Consider the following 21,142-nt stretch of genomic DNA (forward strand, 5'->3'; position numbering starts at 1 on the left):
TCGTCTCACTGCACCTGAAGTAGGAGCAACGCTGCTAAAGTCAACGTGTTCAAGTAAACCTGCTTGACTATAACCTGATTTCCTGTGACTTGTGTTTGTGATAACTGTGATAATTCAGAGTATGGTTAGCATTTGATAAGGCCACAACAGTTGACAGTCAGCACAATTATCTTCATTGAGGCACTACCAATGAAGTGACAACCTTCTACAAGCTAACTCAACCATCAAACTGTTTCTTAAAATAAAGCTATTATAACCCCAGCTGTTTTTTCCTGATAACCTTATTTCAGCTGCTGAGTGACTTTCCATCTCAAGAAGCTGACTGACATGTTCAAGCCAATTTGCGCCAATAAATATTGCAGACATTTTAAACTCTTACCCTACATGTTGCATAAGAATGTTTCAATAACTGTATAATAACCAACATTATTACTGACAATTACTGAAAATTCCTGAGGCTACTTACCCATGAAATAGAAAACAAAGTTTCACAGATGTAAAACTTTGGATGCTTTATGGCATTTGTCAAATCTCAAGGAGCTACAGTAACTACATAAAGAATTTTTTATTTTAAATTTTGTACCGTCTGCATCTCTACATGGGGAGTTGACACGTGAAAAAGGATATAGTTTGCTCAGTTGATGGACATTTCCTCTACATTGGGGAAACCAAGCGGAGGCTTGGAGACCGCTTTGCGGAACACCTCCGCTCAGTTCGCAACAAACAACTGCACCTCCCAGTCGCAAACCATTTCCACGCCCCCTCCCATTCTCTAGATGGCATGTCCGTCATGGGCCTCCTGCAGTGCCACAATGATGCCACCCAAAGGTTGCAGGAACAGCAACTCATATTACGCCTGAGAACCCTGCAGCCTAATGATATCAATGTGGACTTCACCAGTTTCAAAATCTCCCCTTCCCCTACTGCATCCCTAAACCAGCCCAGCTCTTCCCACCCACCCCCCCCCCCACCCAGCCACTGCATCCCAAAACCAGTCCAACCTGTCTCTGCCTCCCTAACCGGTTCTTCCTCTCACCCATCCCTTCCTCCCACCCCCAGCTACCTACTAACCTCATCCCACCTCCCTGACCTGTCCGTCTTCCCTGGACTGACCTATCCCCTCCCTACCTCCCCACCTATCTGCTTTTCTCTCCATCTTCGGTCCGCCTCCCCTTCTCTCCCTATTTATTCCAGTTCCCTCTCCCCATCCCCCTCTCTGATGAGGGGTCTAGGCCCAAAACGCCAGCTTTTGTGCTCCTGAGATGCTGCTTAGCCTGCTGTGTTCATCCAGCCTCACATTTTATTATCGTAGTTTGCTCAGTTGGCTTGATTACTAGCTTGAATTCAGTACAGTGCAAGCTCAATTTTTGTTCCAGCTTACAGATATGGCACCTCCCTCCCTCCCCATCCCAGTCAGGGAAAGAGAATGGCTAACCACCAGAGAAAAACTGCAAAACACAATAGACACGATGATAATGAAAATTTGAAAGCTCAGATTTTCAATTGAAGCGTGTTTGACACAAGGTAGAGTTTTGCAGCCTGATAAGGATGATCACAGCACAAAAACACGAAGCTGGTATCACTATTTTGGTGCCTCTTGCCAGGTCCAATTCCCAAATGTGGCCATGCCAAAATCTCAGAGCAGACTTGTTTTATGTTGTTGAGAATGCCTGCTGCGAAGTCGGTGGTGGTAGTTAGGGTGATATAGATGGCAATGCATTTGATTGAAATGCTGTGTAGGAGGTTCTGCTACAGAAAAATGTGCATGAATAAGCACAAGTCAGGTTGCATACGGGTAGTGCTTTCTATGGAAAGTTACTGTAGATCACAGCCACTGTCAGCTAGTTCATACTGACCCTATGAACTGTGACAAACATAATTGTTGGAGCAAGTTAGAAGCACATGCATGTAAGTTCTAAAAATAACTTACCTACCATTTCAAGGAGATGAAATGCAAAACAATCCAAAAGATTTGTATACCTACCTGGCTGATGATTCTGAGATTCTCCAATTTCATCTGCTCTAACACGAAGATCTTCTGCATTATTTGGCTCCTCTTGGTCTACAGGACTTGGCATATTTACTACAAGTGATCTCGCAGGTTTTGCAATATTTTGTTCATTATCAAATGAACGACCCTGGATTGGAGGGGGGGCGTGCATTGCTGGGCCCCTCTCAAAATGTCGGACAGGTTTAATTCCAGCCTCCACATTCAACTTGTCTCCAAGAATCCCACCACCCCTAGACCCAGGTTTCTCAATTTCTTCAAGCAGCAATTTGTTTCTCTTGTGATCTAAGAAAAAAAAGAGGATAATCATTTTCTACCTTACCATGTACATTTAAGACTTTAATGTAACAAGTTAGTCCTTCTGCCACATAACCCACAACCAAAAGTTAAAAATGAAAGGTGACATCCCAAGTCAACCAAGGCAGCACAACACATCTACTGCATTCAAAGAATGAAGAACAAAACAGCACAAAAACAGGCCCTTCGGCCTGCCAAACCCTAACTGACATTCTGCCCTTCCATACCAAAACTGTCTTCATTTACAGGATCTGTACCCTCCTATTCAAGTATTCGTCCAGGCTTTTCTTCACTGCTATTGCGCCCGTTTCCTCTGACAGCACATTTCAGGGATATGCCATCCTTTGTGAACTTTCCTCTCACATTTCTTTTCAGTTCCACCCTGCCCACTGCACCCCTAGTCATCAACCCCTCCACCCTAGGGAAAAAGTCTCACTTTCTACTCTATCCATGCCATTGACAATCTTATAAAGATCTATCAAGTCTCCCCTCAACCTCATGTGTTCCAGTGAAAACAAACATGGTCTAGGTAATCTTTTGTCACAGCTAAAATCCCCCACTCCAGGCATTGTCCAGGTTTCAGACCTCCCCCCGTACCCTCTCCAAAGCATCCACATCCTTCTGGTGGTGTGGTGGCCAGAACTATACACAATAATCCAAGTATGGCCAAACTAAATTTCTGTAAAGCTTCTGTGTAACTTGCCTATCTCCTTACACTCACTGCCCCCTCCAATGTAGGAGAGCATGCCCTAGGCATTTTCTTTTAATATTAAAAACAGCATCACCTACCTGAGCTACCACCTTCAGTGATCTGTGGACCTGCACACCCAGATCCCTCTGCATAGGTTTCTGGGAAGGGAGGGACTTTTTTTCCCCCATCCCTCTGCCATATAAGTGATTTGTTGTCTAAACCAGAGACCCTATCCTTGTAGGGCCTCGCACCCATCCACCTCCTCTAACCTTATACACCAAGGACAATCAAGGTAAGCTTCATTTTTTTTTAAAAAGACTTTCTGATTAGGGGAGGCAGTGTAGGGAGAGGAATGTTCCTCCTGCATGATGTATGACGTGAGGGACGCCATTAGTGTCCCATCCAAATAAGTCTGCAGGCAAGACCGCGTTAGGGAACTGGAGCGGGAGCTGGATGAATTTCGAATCACTCGGGAGGCAGTGTCAGTGATAGACAAGAGTTACAGGGAAGTAGTTACTCCTAAGCATGAAGAAAGCTGGGTAACTGTTAGAAGGGGGGAAAAAGCAATCAGTGGAGGGATCCCCTGTGGTCATTCTCCTGAAAATCAAGTATACCGTTTTTGATACCGGGGGGAGAGAGAACAACTTACCAGGAGCATACAGTAGGGTGCAGGTCTCTGGCACAGAGTCTGTCCCTCTTGTACAGAAGGGAAGGGGGGATAGGAAGAGTGTGATAGTCATTGGGGACTCAATAGTTAGAGGACTGATAGAAGGTTTGCCGGGAACAAGAGACTCACGGTTGGTGTGTTGCCTCCCAGGTGCCAGGGTCCATGATGTCTCTGATTGTGTCTTTAGGGTCCTGAAGGGAGGGGGTGGCCAGCCCCAAGTCATGGTCCACATAGGCACCAACGACATAGGTAGAAAAGAGGGATAGGGGTGTCAGGCAGGATTTCAGGGAGCTAGGGTGGAAGCTGAGAGCTAGAACAAACAAAGTGGTTATCTCTGGTTTGTTACCCGTGCCATGTGATAGCGAGGCAAAGAACAGGGAGAGATATTAGCTGAACACATGGCTGCAGGAGGGAGGGCTTCAGGTACATGGACAATTGGCGCTCATTCTGGGGAAGGTGGGACCTCTACAAACAGGACAGTCTTCACTTGAACCAGAGGGGCACTAATATCCTGGGTGGGAAATTTGCTAGTGCTATTCGGGTGGATTTAAAGCAGCTCAGAAGGGGGATGGGAAACTGAGTGTAGTCCCAGTGCACAGGAGGATGAGCGTAGGGAGGACGTGGACAGGACCTCACTGTCACAGCACTGTGCTGGCAGACAGCAAGCTGGGTTCAAGTGTGTCTACTTTAACGCCAGGAGTATCCGGAATAAGGTAGGTGAGCTTGCAGCTTGGATAGGTACCTGGAATTTCGATGTTGTGGCCATTTTGGAGACATGGATACAGCAGGGTCAGGAATGGATGTTGCAGGTTCCAGGGTTTAGATCTTTCATTAAGGTCAGGGAAGGCGGTAAAAGAGGGGGAAGTGTGGCTGTGTTAGTCCAGGACAGTATAACGGTGGCTGAAAGAACTTTTGATGAGGGCTCATCTACTGAGGTGGTATGGGCTGAGGTCAGAAACAGGAAGGAAGAGGTAACACTGCTGGGAGTTTTTTTTTTAAAATAGGCCCCCGCAAAGTTCCAGGGATGTGGAGGAGAGGATCGGCAAAACTATTCTGGGCAGGAGTGAAAAGAACAGGGTGGTCATTATGGGAGATTTTAACTTCCCTAACATTGACTGGAAATGCTATAACTCTAGTACGTCGGATGGATCATTTTTTGTCCAATGAGTGCAGAAGGGTTTCCTGACTCAGTATGTCAAAGGACACACAAGACTGGAGGCCACACTGGATCTGGTACTTGGTAATGAACCAGGCCAGGTGTTTGATTTAGTGGTAGGTGAGCACTTTGGACAGAGTGACCATAATTCGGTTATGTTTACTACAGAAATGGAAAGGGATAGGCACATGCCACAGGGCAAGAGTTATAGATGGGGGGGGGGGGGGGGGGAGAAGGGCAATTATAATGCGATTAGGCAAGACTTAGGAGGCATAGAATGGGTTAGCAAAATGCTGGGGATGGGGACAATCGAAATGTGGAGCTGGTTTAAGGAACAGATAGTGTGTGTCCTTGATAGGTATGTCCCTGTCTGGCAGGGCTATACAGCAGCAACAAGTGGTGGCTGATGGAAAATATTCAGCCTGGAGTCCAGTTACTAGCGGTGTGCCTCAAGGATCTGTTTTGGGACCACTGCTGTTTGTCATTTTTATAAATGACCTGGGACGCAGGCATTGGTGGATGGGTTAGTAAGGTTGCAGATGACACTAAAGTCGGTGGAGTGGTGGACAGTGTGGAAGAATATTGCAGGGAGATTTGAATAAACTGCAGAATTGGGCCAAAAGGTGGCAAATGGAGTTTAATAAGGATAAATGTGAGGTGATTCACTTTGGGAGGAGTAATGGGAAGGCAGAATACCGGGTCAATGGAAAGATTCATGGTAGAATAGATGTGCAGAGGGATCTTGTTGTCCATGTACATAGATCCCTGAAAGTTGCCACCCAGGTTGATAGTGCTTTAAGAGGCATACGGTGTGTTAGGTTTTATTGGTAGAGGGATTGAGTTCCGGAGCAGTGATGTCATGATGCAATTGTACAAAACGCTAGTGCGGCCTCATTTGGAGTATTGCGTGCAGTTCTGGTTTCCACATTACAGGAAGGATGTGGAAGCATTAGAAGAGTTGCAGAGGAGATTTACCAGGATGTTGCCTGGTCTGGAGCGCAGGCCCTATGAAGAAAGGCTGAGGGACTTGGGTCTGTTCTCAATGGAGAGAAGGAGGTTAAGAGGGGATTTAATAGAGACATTCAAGATGATCAGAGGATTAGATAGGGTGGACAGTGAGAGTCTTTTTCAGAGGGTAATGACTTCAGCTTGTACAAGGGGGCATAGCTACAAATTGAGGGGTGATAGATTTAAGACAGATGTCAGAGGCAGGTTCTTTACTCAGTGGTAAGGGCATGGGACGCCCTGCCTGCCTGCCAATGTAGTTAACTCAGCCACATTAGGAGCATTTAAACAGTCCTTGGATAAGCATATGGATAATGATGGGATAGTGTAGGGGGAGGGGCTTAGATTAGTTCACAGGTCAGCGCAACATCGAAGGCCGAAGGGCCTGTTCTGCGCTGTATTGTTCTATGTTCTATATCAATACTTTTAAGGGTTCTGCCATTCACTGGAAAAATTTCCACTTGTACTTGACCTTCCAATATGCATCACTCACTGTGTCCAGGTAAAACCCCATCTGCTATTTTGCTGTCCATGCTTCCAACTGATGTATATCCTGTTGTATCCTCTGACAGTGCGGCTCACTATCCACAACTTCAATCTTTGTAACATCCACAAACGTATAATTAGATCAGCTACATTCTCCTCCAAATGATTTATGTAGACCATGAGCAGCAGAGGTCCTAGCACCCATTCCTGTGGAACACCAGTCACAGCTCTCCATTCCAAAAAACAGCCTTCCACTTCTGTCTCCTATAATGGAGCTAGTTCAGAATCCAGCTTGTCAGCTCATCCCAATGTCACGTCACTCCACCCTTTGTACCAGTCTGCTATTAGACACCTTGTCAAAGGCTTGACTGAAATCCATGTATGTACCATCAACCACTTTTTCCTCAATAGTCTTTGCCACCTAAAAGAACTCAATTAGTGAGGCAAGATCTCCCCCACAAAAAGTCATGCTGTGTATTACTAATACGTCCATTTGCTTCTCAATTTCTTTGATGCTGCCTTAAGCTTGGAAACCTAAAACTCAATTGTCAATTCTCTGGATGACAAAACTATGGCGGATTCTCGAAAGTAGTAATAGGTTTACATTTGTGGGTTTGCGAAAAAGGCCTGGCTTGCATTTTCCAAGCCCAGCACAGAAGTCCAGCCCATCAACACTGGATAACCAGGCGACGAACAATTAGACAGGGGCACAAAATGATATTAAGACTTCTATAGATTGATAAATCAGAGGTGTCGAATTGTCTTCTTTACAAATATCTTGTGATCTTATAAAGACAAGATGAATTCCTTTCACGGTTTAATAATGTCACCCACTTCTAAAATATTACCACAAGGTGGCACTGCAAATGCAGTTTTTTGTACCCATGGCTTATGCATGATGCTGCATCTGCTGACACACAAGCACGCACAGCAGATAATGTCAAACAAGTTTTTTTTGAATATCAATTAAAAGTTAGCAAAAATAAAAAGCAATAAATAAGATAAGATAAAAGTCAGGGTATATTTTTCTAAAAAAAATTTTCATTTACAGAGTTTTTAAACAATGATCTGCAGTCTGCAATTATTGGCAGATCATTGGTGTCAGCAAGCACTGTTTTGACTGGTTTTTGTAACAATCCAGTCACTGTCACTTGCCAGTTTGTTCTCATTAGGTGATTTCAAACAGATAGACGATGCAGCATGGTTGCGAGCTTTTGCAAGCCATGCCGTAAGCAGCAAGATGCAGGATCTGATCTATCCTTCACTTACTGGCCAGTTACAGGAGTTCTTGTGTGCGTGTGCATCTTACAACAGTGATACCTGATGTCATCTATTGACCAGTTTCCACTCTTAAAAAAGGAGTGAAAAAGCAGAGCCACCACACTGGATAGTCCAACTATAGTCACACAGTTAGCTTCCTAGCGTTTATACACACAGCAAAACGAGAGCAACAAAAATCGTACTTCCAAAATGTTAAACAAAAACAGTCTGGGGAAAATCCAGCTCATTCTGAATCATATAATCAGGAAGGGGCACAGGAAGATGTAGAACTTTGTGCACTGACTCCTCGCCCACCATCTAAGCACACTTGAAAGCATATGAATGGTATTCTGGCTTCCTCATTACACATACCAATCAAAAGATCCATCGGTTTGGCATGTTCATTTTCTTCTATCCCAGGCATACCAGCATCATCATCTGTTTTACCTGGACCTATAAAAACATTGCAGTTATAGCAGCACAAAGAAATATAATTGGTGCTTAAAAGCAATAATTTAGTTGCAAAAGCTTGATCAACCTAAAAGGGTTTGTAAAGTACAAATATTTGCTTTTGGAATGTACATGATGCCAGCCCATCCACAATTGGCTCGAGGATGCAAATAAGAATGCGTAGAAAAGTTGCTACAGCTTAACAACAGAAAGAAATGAAGGCTTTGGAGTAGTGCAAACCAGAGGGAAAGAAGATGGTGGTTTCACTTGACAGATTTTTCCCCCCCTCAAGAAATGCCTTGTTAAAAGCATCAAGTTATCAAGTTGAATGCAATTATGAGCAGACACAAACTTAATAGAAATAAAACCTCTTCAAAAAGGATAAATGTTTGCAAACAGGAACTCAATTTTCCTGAACTTGGGGGAAAAAAACAAAAAAATCAGTTTTCATTTGGCTCACCACTTAACAGCAGGGATAAATGTAGTAAAGTTAAAACATTGCAAATAATCAAAGAAAAAATTTGGATTGAAATGCAGAAGGTCAAGAAGCACAGATTATGCAAGAAACAAAAAATACTGGCAAGTGGTGTGACAAGATAAATGCAGAGCAATCCGATTACCTAAAATCTTATTGAATGGCACAGCAGGTTAGAGGGGCTAATGCCTTATTTCTGCTCCTTGCATATGAACACTTAGGGTTGCAAGTGCAAACAGTTGGTCCATTGAGACCATGCCCCAACAAATCTTCACTTGTAGAAATCAGGCTAGCAAGCAGTAAAATCTAGCAGGAAAAGATTGAAGTGAACTAATAGTTAGGTAGAATAATGATTATTAGAATATGCATAGTTCACATGTATACATCAAGGAGTCATATTTAACTAAATTCTTGAAGGGAACATGGACTTGTGTTAGTGAGACAATCTTCAAACAGCAGGTCATTTGAAACCACATGTACTGAGAGGGATTTAAATGGATTAACATTCATTCATGAACCCCCAACTGGTTCATGAGGTGTTCAAGGGAGGAAATTTACCATCCTTACCTGATCTGGCCTAAATGTGACACATGCTGACTTCCAAATGCCCTCAAATGGTAGAGCACCTAATTGAGCTGGAAACTGCTAAGAGACCTCAAGAAAGAAATAAAACATGCAGCCAGCTTTAGGAAGGACGGTAGTAAATTGGAAAGGGTGCAGAAAAGATTTGCAAGGATGGTGCTGGGACTGGAGGGTTTGAAATATAGAGGAGAGACTGGATAGACTGGGATTTTTCCCTCCCTGAAGCACAGAAAGTTGGGGGTGACCTAATAGAAGTTTATAAAATCACGAAGGGCATGGAGAAGGTGAACAGCAAAGGTCTTTTCAGGGGGGGGGGGGGGGGGGGGGGGAGTTCGAAACTAGCGAGCATTTTTTTTTAAGATGAGAGGGGACAATTTGAAAAAGGGAGCTGAAGAGCAACATTTTCCACATAGAGGGTGGTTCATATATGGAATGAACTACCAGAGGAAGTAGTGGTAGAGGCAGGCACCGTTACAACATTTGAGATGCATTTGGACAGATACATGAACAGGAAAGGTTTAGAGGAACATGGGCCATACAGGCAAATGGGACTAGTTCAGTTTGGGAAACCTGGTCAGCATGGATGGGGCGGACCAAAGGGTCTGTTTCCTATGCTGTAAACTTTATGACCATTTGTCACCAAACTAGGCGTAAGAACTGGAAATTCAACCCAAATCAATCCTGCAATGAGCTCCTTACCAATATCTAAAAGCCAATCCTAACATTGGGACAGCTGTCCCAGACTAATCAAGAACTCTCTCATATTATATAAGGGATGGCCATGTGGCCCATCACGTATGTGCATGCCAAAGATCTCTCTGCTTTAATCCCATTCTCCAGCTCTTGGTCCATGGCCCTGGAGATTATATCAATGCAAGTGAACAGGTAAGTAACTGTTCAAATAGTTCGAGTCTTTGACTTAACCACATTCAGGCAAATTCCAGACTCCCACCACAATTTTTTTTATCCACTTTTCTCTTAGCCTTCTCTATCTTTTAGATTAAACCCATGGTCCTTCATTATTGATCCCTCTACTAATTGGAAAAGCATCTTAAGATTGACAGGCATATGGTGAATATTATGTAAATCAGGACCCCAGTCAACTTTTTCCAGTCGGACACTCATACTCAGAAACATGCTTCAGACCACATCCCAGACTCATCCAAATGAAGCAAGAGCCAGACAATATCCAGCTTTGAGCTACTAAGTGGCGAATAATATTTGCACTAGAGAAGTGATAACAGGCAGCGACCATACAGTACAGTCAGAATTCAAACAGCACAGAACAGGTCCTTCAGCACATCAAGTCTGAGCCAAACTACCTACACAAACCCCACTTTCCAGCACTCAGCTCAGAGCTTTGAATGTTATCCCATTTCAAATGCCCATCCATATATTTAAGGGTTTGGTATTTTTTGCAACAGCTACTCTCCCAGGCAGTGCATTCCAGACAACCAGCCCCCTGCAAGAAATAAAAAGTCCTCAAATCTGCGCTAACTTATCTGTCCTTCACCTTAAAATTATGGCCTCTCACTATTGATCCTTCAATTAAGTGCAGCATCTGCTTCTTATTCCCCTTGTCCATCCTCCTTATACATCACAATCAGGTCCTCTCTCAGATTTTCTTTAGAGCAGAGGAGGCTAAGACTATCCAGACTCACCTTCATAGTTAAACATTTTTCAACCCAGGCACCATTCGCGCAGATGCGCACATTCTTATGAAAAAAAATCAGATCCTTCTTTCATGCAGTGACCAGAACTGCACACTATACATCACCCACAGCCCAACCTAAGTTTTGTACAGGTCCAACGAATTTCCCTGCTCTTGTGGTCAATACCATGGTCTAAAAGGCAAGTGACTCAGTCTTCTTAACCATCCCATTAACTTGCCGCAGCCTTCAGTGATCCATGGACAGGTACCCCAACATCCCTGATCCTGAGCTTTGTGTGCTGCCAATCATCAAAAACTCCTTTGGCGGATTACTTCTTCCCAAGTGGATCACTTCACACTTTTCAGGGTTAAGTTCCATCTGCCACTAAACTAAACTTATCTGACCAATCTGTTGAAAACTTCCTGCAAACTAAGATCATTTTTCTCACCTGCCTTTTTTTTGGACAAGGTGCCATGTGAGATCGCTAAATAGGATAACAGCGAATGGTGCTAGGGGTAAGGTAGGGCATGGAGAGAGGACAGATGATTGGCAGAAGACAGAAGGGATAAACAGGTCTTTTTCAGCATGGCAGCCAGTGACTAATAGAGTTCTACATAGGTTTGTATCAGGAGCACAACTATTCACATTATATATTAGGTATTGTTACTACATTTGTAGATGACACAAAAGATTGGAGGAGGGATAGTGTTAAGGAAGGCTACGGAAGGGCTTTGACCAGCGAGAAAATTTAGCCAAGTAGTAGCAGAGGGATACAATGAGAAAAATGTGAAATTATGCACTTTGGTAGGAAGAAGAGAGGCATATATCATTTTCTAAATGGGGAAAGGCTTCAGAAATCTGAAGCATAAAAGGTACTTGGGAGTCCTAGTTCAGGTTTCTCAACTTTAAGATGCAAGTTCAGTTGGCAGTTAGACTCTGATCAGACAACATTTGGAATATTTTGCACAGTTTTAGGCCCCTAAGGATGTGTTGGCGTTGGAAACTGTCCAGAGGATGATTACAGGGATGAAGATATTACCATAGCAGCGGTTGAGGACTTTGAGCTTGTGCTCAATGGAGTTTAGAAGGATATAGGGGAATCTGATTGAAACTTAAAACAAAAGGTCTGGATAGAGAGGTCATGGAGAAGATATTTCCACGAGTTAGACAGACCAAGACCCAAGGGCACAGCCTCAGAGTAAGGGGACAACCTTTTAGAACTGTGATGAGGAGGAATTTCTTCAGAGGGTAGTAAATTTGAGGAATTCTCACTCCATAAATTTCTGTGGCAGTATGATTTCATTATTGTCACAAATTGAAGATACAATGAGAAGCATGTGGCCACAATGTGTGTCATTTGAGGTACAATAAAAAGGATTAAAAAAAATTACTTAAGTTCATCTTTCATTCAAATTGAGGTCTCAAGCACAGTTTCAGGGCTTCTGCAAGGTGTTTTGGTCCTCAAACAGCCCCACTCTGGGAACAGCGGCAACACCAGTACCCTAGGAGGTCCTGGCTTGGGCCTACCACCACTAGGAGTCCAAGCTCCAGGCATTGCCACCAAGGGTCCGAGTCCACGCTGCCGATGCTGCAGCCACCACCTGCCAACACTGCTCACTCTTCCTTTCCTCCACCACTGGGGGTCTTTCTGCATCTGGAGTGCACCCCAGCAGGAAAAGAAAAATCATCATTGCAGTGGTCAGCCTCCTTCCTCCTTCACCAGCAGTGGCTGCCACATTGACACAATATCTGAATTAAAACACCTTCAAGACAGGAGCTGAAGGCAATCAAGCACATTCTTCTGAAGGACAGTCGCTCTTTTCACACTCACTCTCACGATAGATGCTGCCAGACTTGGACTCACTCTGGATGTGGTCTGTCCTTCCTTACCGTTCATAATTTACTTGCGCTTAAGACAGATAGGTTCTTGATTGGTAAGGGAATCAAGGGTTACAAAGATGGCAGCACAATGGAGTTGAGAAACATATCAGCCACAATCAAATGGTGGAGAAGACTCAAAAATGGGTTAAGTGGCCTAATTCTGCTCCTGTAATCTGATGGTCTGTCAACCATCTGGCCAATGCTCACGTCACCCACAAACTTATTCATGTGCCATGCACCCACCCCCACATTCTCATCTGCTACCCAGCATTATATCACAAACAATAAAGATGACAAACAATAAAATAAATCCAAAACTGATTCCTGTGATACCTTACTGGGCACAAGGCTCCAGTCACAAACATCCTTCTACTACCACCCTCTGTCTCCTATCCCTAGGGCAATTTGGATCCAACTTGTCAAGTTATCCTGGTTCCCATATGCTTTTAGTGTCCCATGTGTGACCTTGTCAAAGTCTCTGCTGAACTCAAACATCAACCACACTACCTTCATCTACACGTAATCACACCCTCAAAAAATTCAAAATCAAATACATTAAGCATAATCCCCTTCTGACAAAATCATGCTCGCTGTCCCTGATCAAATCTTGACAAGTGGAGGTTAATTCTCTTCAGAATTTTCTCCAACAGTTTTCCTTGCACTGATGATAGACTTATTAGTTTGAAATTTCCTGGTTTATCTCTACCACGCTTTTCGAAACAAAAAATTGAATCACATTAGGGGGTCCTCCAGTTCTCTGGTACCTCCACTGCAGCCTGACAGGAGTTACAAATTTAGTTCAAAACCCATGTAATTTTCTTCCTGGGTTCCCACAGTAGCCTGGGATACAACTCATCCAGACCTGGGCATTTGTCTACTTACAAGTCTGCCAAAAGCTAATAGCTCCTCACTTCCAATGTCAATCTGCTCAAGAGCCCCAACCACGCTCCATAAATTCTGTACCTAGACCTTCCTTCTCCCAAGACAGAAGCAAAGTACTCAATTAACACTATCAATATTCGCCAGCTCCACAGATTGCCCTCTTCATCCAGGATTGGCTTACTCATTCCCTGGTTATTCTCATTCCTATCTTGGGATATATCTTGGGATTCCCTCTAATTTACCTACCAGCTTTTCTTCATGCCCCCTTGTTGCTCTCTTAATTGCTTTAAGATATCCCTGTACTTTCAGTATTTCACTACAGCCATTGGTTTACTCCCTTGCACCTAAAAGGTCTTTATTCCTTCTAATCCAGTTCTGAATATTCGCGGGCCTTAGAGTTCTCTGGGATTGTTGCTCCTACAGTTCATCCAAAAGGGAACACATTGGGCCTGTACACTCATCTCCCCTCCAACTGTTCTGCTGCAACTTCCCCACAAGTAGCTCTCCCAGTTTACGGCTAGATACTGCCTCATTTTAAGACATCTTTCTCCAATCCAAAACCAGTACTGTACCATCCCATCAGTTCTGATGAAAGGTCAATGGCCCTGCAACGTTAACTGTTTCTTCTTTCACAGATGCTGCCAGACCTGCTGAGCTTTTCCAGCAACTTTTTGTTCCTGATTTACAGCATCTGCAGTTCTTTTGGTTTTTGCTGTACCATCCCTTGTTGGATTTTCTACATATTTACATTAAAAAGATCTCCCACATACATTTTAATAAATCCACCCCCTCTAAACATTATTTGGGATAGTGATAATGTTTGGCAATTTGAAATCCCTTAACATAAAAATTACCCTCAATACACACCTCAATTAATGGTCTAAATAGCTGCTTCCTCTACTACCCACCGGCTACTGGTGGGCCAATATTACAGTCCCAGCACTGAGACTGTCCCCTTTTTATTCTCTGGATCTTTGCACACAGCTTCATTTGAAGATCCTGCCAACATATCAACGAAAGTAAGATTAGGCCCAATCAAGGATAGTAGTGGTAAGTTGTGTGGAGTCAGATGAGATGGGGAAGCGCTAAATGAATATTTTGACAGTATTCACTCTAGAAAACAACAATGTTGTTGAGGAGAATACTGAGATACAGGTTACTAGACTAGGTGGGATTGAGGTTCACAAGGAAGAGGTATTAGAAATCCTTCAGAAGGTGAAGATAGATAAGTCCGCTGGGCCGGATGGGATTTATGCTCGGATCCTCTGGGAAGCCAGGGAGGAGATTGCTGAGCCTTTGGCATTGATCTTTAACTCGTCCTTGTCTACAGGAATAGTGCCAGACGACTGGAGGTTAGCAAATGTGGTTCCCCTGTTCAAGAAGGGGAGTAGAGACAACCCTGGTAATTATAGACCAGTGAGCCTTACCTCAGTTGGTAAAGTGTTGGAAAAGGTTATAAGGGATAGGATTTATAATAATCTAGAAGAGAATAAATTGATTAGGGATAGTCAGCACGGTTTTGTGAAGGGAAGGTCGTGCCTCACAAACCTTATTGAGTTCTTTGAGAAGGTGACCAAACAGGTAGATGAGTGTAAACCGGTTGATGTGGTGTATATGGATTTCAGCAAGGCGTTCAATAAGGTTCCCCACAATAGGCTATTATACAAAATGTGGAGGAATGGAATTGTGGGAGATATAGCAGTTGGGATCGGAAATTGGCTTGCTGAAAGAAGACAGAGGGAGGTAGTTGATGCGAAACGTTCATCCTGGAGTCCAGTTACTAGTGGTGTACTGCAAGGGTCGGTGTTGGGTCCACTGCTGTTTGTCATTTTTATAAATGACCTGGATGAGGGCGTAGAAGGATGGGTTAGTAAATTTGCAGACGACACTAAGGTCAGTGGAGTTGTGGATAGTGACGAAGGATGCTGTCGGTTGCAGAGAGACATAGATAAGCTGCAGAGCTGGGCTGAGAGGTGGCAAATAGAGTTTAATGCGTACAAGTGTGAGGTGATGCACTTTGGTAGGAGTAACCGCAAGGCAAAGTACAGGGCTAATGGTAAGATTCTTAGTAGTGTAGATGAGCAGAGAGATCTCAGTGTCCATGTACGTAGATCCTTGAAAGTTGCCACCCAGGTTGGCAAGGCTGTTAAGAAGGCGTACAGTGTTTTAGCTTTTATTAATCGAGGGATCGAGTTCCGGAACCAAGAGGTTATGGTGAAGCCGTACAAAACTCTGGTGCGGCCACACTTGGAGTATTGTGTACAGTTCTGGTCACCGCATTACAAGGAGGATGTGGAAGCTTTGGAAAGGGTGCAGAGGAGATTTACTAGGATGTTGCCTGGAATGGAGGGAAGGTCTTACGGAGGAAAGGCTGAGGGACTTGAGGCTGTTTTTGTTAGAGAGAAGAAGGTTGAGAGGTGACTTAATTGAAGCATATAAAATAATCAGAGGGTTAGATAGGGTGGATAGGGACAGCCTTTTTCCTAGGATGGTGATGGCGAGCACGAGGGGGCATAGCTTTAAATTGAGGGGGCGAAAGATATAGGACAGATGTCAGAGGTAGTTTCTTTACTCAGTAGTAAGGGAATGGAACGCTTTGCCTGCAATGGTAGTAGATTCGCCAACTTTAGGTACATTTAAGTCGACATTGGATAAGCATATGGACGTACATTGAATAGTGTAGGTTAGATGGGCTTGAGATCGGTATGACAGGTCGGCACAACATCGAGGGCTGAAGGGCCTGTACTGTGCTGTAATGTTCTAATGTTTTCTAATATCAGCCCTCCTCACTGCAGTAAATGACTCCTGAATAATGGAACATCACCTTCTCGTGTCTCACCCATATCTCAGAATGTTGAGCTGCCAGTCCCAGCTCTGCTGCAAACACATCTGTGTGATGGAAACAAAATCACAATTCCATGTGCCAATCCGTGTGCTTAAATCATCTGCCTTACCTATAATACTCCTACCATTAGAGTAGAGGACATCCAACTTCACCTTATTTTCCTGAAATATTACATCTGAATTTCCTGTGTCTTGGTTTTGTTACAATACACCATGCCCCCCTGTATCAAATGGAGTCCCCTCCCACAGATGAACTAGTTTAAATTCCTAAGTGCAGTAACAAACCCACCTGCAAGGTGCTTGACCAATTTTGAACCAGGGGTGGACTGTTTCAACAAGGTAGCCTTGTTCTTCCATTATGAGTACAGACCCCAATCTACTCAACTTCTCCTCCTAGTGAACTTTCTTCAGACTGCCTTGATTGCGACTATGTCTTCTTGGAGAAGGGCCAATCCTTCCAAAGCACAGTGACAGCAGTCAGTTAGCTCAAATCGGCTGGATGGCTGGTTCGTAATACAGTGAGAAAAACGATATGAGCTCAATTCTTGCACTGGCTGGGGTTACCACAAAGGACGCTCCTTGTCAACCTCTCCCCACAGCCAAGGTATGGTGACCCTCAGGTTACACCACGACCAGCTAGGGAGAGCAGCTATATGGTCTGGTAAGAGCATAGGGACTTCTACCATCTACATGTATGGCAAAAATTCACCAAGGATCCTTACCACAACCATCCTGAAAGTCAAGGACAGAAGATGAATGGAAACATTACCTTCTGCAGGATCGCCTCCAAGATTTTCATCAGCCTGACTTGGAAATATTGCCATAGGGTTAGAAATCTCAGGGCTCCCTGTAACAGCATTGTAGGTGCACCTGTACCAACTGAACTGCAGCAGTTCAAGGCAGCAACACCACCACCACCATTACAAGGACAACTAGGAATGGGCAATAAGTGTTTGCTCAGCTGGCGATGCTAACATCCCCGAATTATTTTTGAAAGGCCCACTTCAGACTTTTTGGAAAAAAAAACCATGTTTAAAAGGGGTATTAGATCATATCAAAACAAATCAAACTGACATGATTTTCTCCCTTTTGAATTTCCTTTTTAGTCTAAAATAAAGGGTTGGAATATGGTGAATGTTATGGGTCAGACCAGATCGCTTTAAAATATTAGATGGTCTCAACCCTAACATTTTCCTTATTTTAAGAAGGTAAGTGAAAGGTGTGGAGTTCCAAAAGCAATTTGATCGGTCAAACTGTTGAACATTAAGCAAAATGGACTTTATTCATACACTACAGTTAGTTAAAATACAAGAGGAAAAATTGAAAGACCTTAACTCTACTGGAAAACTTAACAGAATAATAGAGTATTTAACTATTGAACAGTAACTGTTCCAAGATAGTAACATTGCACAAACACACCAATGGCAACGGCAAATTCAGTAAAACAGATCGTCTCACATGCAATTCAAAACAGCAGTAGGAAAAACATCACGAAAACTCAATAACAAGGAGAGATGTACTGCAGCTTCCACCCAGTTTCAAGACCCAGCAACAACTACTACTGAAAGCAAAAGAACCTCAAATCCTGATTTTGTGGGAGCGTGCCCCACCCACTCAGGCTACTTCTATTGCTCCAACTTTTAAAAACCTTAAGGCTTCACACAAGCTATTTACTTTATTGGATTTAAATAGATAGTCCCAAACTGCCATCTTAAAACTTCTGCCAAAGGGCAAAGTACACCTCTTAAAGTCATACTATCACATGAGATAGCACAAAGACATTCTAAGCCGCCATCTGAAATTTGACTATTCTTAAAAAAAAATCAGCTTCCAAGAATACAGACTGCAAAGTAACAGTACTAGAATTTTAAATGGTTTAATGTCACTGTCGCACACGCACCTTTCCAAAGGAAAGTGACAAAATACCAAATACAAATGAACCCCAGATGCAAACCAGTCTGTACGTGCAAACTATTCAAACTTGCTTATCTGTATTTCAATTGCTAGGTTACATAAATGACAATTTACAAGCCTCTCTTACTTAGTAATCTCTTGCCATCATCATCTCGGTGAGGCTGCAGTTGGTTCTCTCCATTAAGATTGATATTAAATTTATTGCTGTCAACTGTCTGCTTCTCAAGATTTATTTTGGCTTTGTTGTAATCCCAGTCAGATTTCCGGTGATTATTCACTTGCTCATCCTCCTCTCTGGACTGAAAAATTTAAGCAAATAGAAAGAGCAGGTGGATTTAAACAGGAGGAACATTAGCAGGCATCAACAGCACACAAGATTCTTGCTCACAAGATCAACCTTCATAGGCTGCAGCATTTGTTAACCAAGGACATCATAACCTCATGATGCCCTGTATCTTTCTCTCATTGAGGCAATTAAGGAAATGCTACTGAAAGAAGGGATCAAATCATTCTTTGTAAGTCATGGTCGTACCTCGTATGCTGTCTGTTACAAGTCAAAAATTGTGACTTCTGGTACATTCAAATGAATTTTCAACAAAACATCAATACACCAGACGTTAAAAGAATAGATCAGAAACAAAACTAGGCTATCAGAGGTGGGATTCAGATATACAACATAAAGAAAAGAATGCATTTGCTTTAGATTAAATTGCACGGTTCAAAACTTATGAAATAATGCAAAGTAGTGGTCATGCCTTTGAACTTGTAATCTAAAAAGATAACTCATGATCTGAAGAAGAGCTCTGATTCCATTATAAAAAACTGGGGAATTTAAATTCAATTAACTCAGTAAATTTGGAATTTAAAAATTATGACCAATTTCCCTATTACTGTAAACTTGCAACTAGCTGTTCAGGGAAAGAAACTTGTCATCCTTACCGGGTATTGTTTGAGGCACTCCAGACCTATAGACAGGTCTTAAATGCCCTCTGAAATGGTTTAGCAGGCTTCTCAGCTCCATTTACAAAGATGAATCATCTCATCTTTAAGGATGATAAGCATCTTTCCAGCAATGCATACATCTCATGAATGAATAAATTTGAAAAAATATAGTTCTACCTAGACGGTGGCTTCTACAGACGTGAAGGGAGAAATCCATGAACACTTAGCCAGTATCAGGCCTCACTACAGGTCCAAATGCTAACTCCTAAGGAAAGAAAAATTCTGGAAACCACATCCAATTCCAATAGTCAGTCAAATATTGCTGGAAGGGACTACTAGCCGATAAAACTGTTCCCATTAATTGTTGTTCATAGTAAAGTAATTTGGGACTGAAACATGTTGAGTTCTTCCTTGAAGATCAGATTCACAAGTTTCCCAGTCTCTTTAGCGAGAGGGGCTGGACATTTTACTCAGCTTTACAAACACATTATTCTGATTTGGAAATAGAGGAACTGTGGCTCTATCACAGTTTAGTGCAAAGGGCAAAATCCTGTATTCCTCACTCTGTTCAATCACCCTATGATCTATGCATATTACTATCTGCCTGTATTGCAGACAAAAATTTTTCCACTACCTAGATACAAGTGACAATAATAAATCAAAGCAAAATAAACTCCATAACTCAGGACAGCATAATGCTTAGATATATGCATACAGATGGATTTGACTGTAATTATGAGTTTTCAGCAACTAAAGTTTGATACCAAACAGCAACTTGAACTAAAACAAATATTTACCAATAGTGAGTGAACAATACTGCGCAGCATTCCAAAAACTCAGTGCAGCTTACCTGGTTTTGTTTAATGGAATCTTCGTGCTTTGCTGGCTGGTTATGCACTTTTCCTAAAGTCTTCAACTTCTCTTCACACTGTTCTTTCAGTGCCCTAATCTGTTGACCACATTGCAGGCTGCAAAAGATCAATAAGCAATGCATAGAAAACAGCAAACTGCACTTTTAAAAGCACCTCAGATACAGGAAGGTAGCCCTTGCTCCCAAATTCTATGTATGAGACAAACTGGCTGATTTGACAAGAAGCACCAACTCAAAAAGAAGACAAACACACTGCAACCCTGCAACAGCAACTAAAAGTTCAGTGAAACAGCTTGTAAAGAATTAAAGTTTGATATTTGGCAAAGTATGGTATTGTACTACAATTGCTCAGTGTTCAGGTAATAATTCAAGTGTGTCATGTTTCTGCATTATTTAACAAGCACTTTAACTACTTTTCAGCCATCACAAAACAGAAGCAACGATAGAAGGAAACAGATAGTGCATTTATTAAATAAGTATTCCCAGGTTGTAGTCTGCACAGAGAACTTCTGAAGTTATCAGAATAACTGCTGCTTTAAAGAGATCTGCCTCTGCTCCACTAAGATTATAGCAACAGTTGCGAGGCAACCATTGGAATGGGAACAGTACAAAGATGTTAGCAACAGGGAGACAGTGCAGCAGCTGACAGATTTGAAATGATTCAATCTCAGACAATGGCAGGTAATCTAGATAAGAGTAATTCACATCAGAAAACCATTGTCACAAATGAGAATATCAGCATTTGGAGCATATTGCAAATCTGCCAAATACAACTGCAAAATGAAACATATTTACAAAGAACAAAATTTATAAAGTATTAAAGAAAAGATGTTATAAAATAAGTCATTTCTACGCAAGTCTTATTTTAAGATCACTTCTGCTGGTTCACTACAAACAAAAACCGATATTAAAACCTCTATGGAAATAATCTTATTGTTTGAGTCAAGATTATCAAGAAAAGAAATAACAAACAAACATCAAAGCAAGAACGCACTCAAGAAGCTTTTATCTGCATAAGTATTTGTCAGTTAAGGAAATTATATTAATATCAATTTCTACAAATGGTTTTAATGAGAGCT

General features: G+C 42.5%; 1 protein-coding gene across 1 annotated transcript in view; it reads right to left on the minus strand.

Annotated features, from left to right (window-relative positions):
• The window catches only part of golm2 (golgi membrane protein 2), a 112,889-nt gene that overhangs the window by 45,913 nt on the left and 45,834 nt on the right, over nucleotides 1-21,142 (minus strand). Inside the window, exons 5-8 of the mRNA XM_059639264.1 lie at nucleotides 20,043-20,160; nucleotides 18,378-18,549; nucleotides 7,943-8,023; nucleotides 1,985-2,293 (exon numbers count right to left, since the gene is read on the minus strand). Coding sequence (XP_059495247.1) covers nucleotides 1,985-2,293; nucleotides 7,943-8,023; nucleotides 18,378-18,549; nucleotides 20,043-20,160 — 680 coding nt within the window. The remainder of the gene's footprint in view (nucleotides 1-1,984; nucleotides 2,294-7,942; nucleotides 8,024-18,377; nucleotides 18,550-20,042; nucleotides 20,161-21,142) is intronic.

The sequence above is a fragment of the Stegostoma tigrinum genome, chromosome 33 (assembly GCF_030684315.1).
Source record: "Stegostoma tigrinum isolate sSteTig4 chromosome 33, sSteTig4.hap1, whole genome shotgun sequence".
Lineage (NCBI taxonomy): Eukaryota > Metazoa > Chordata > Chondrichthyes > Orectolobiformes > Stegostomatidae > Stegostoma > Stegostoma tigrinum.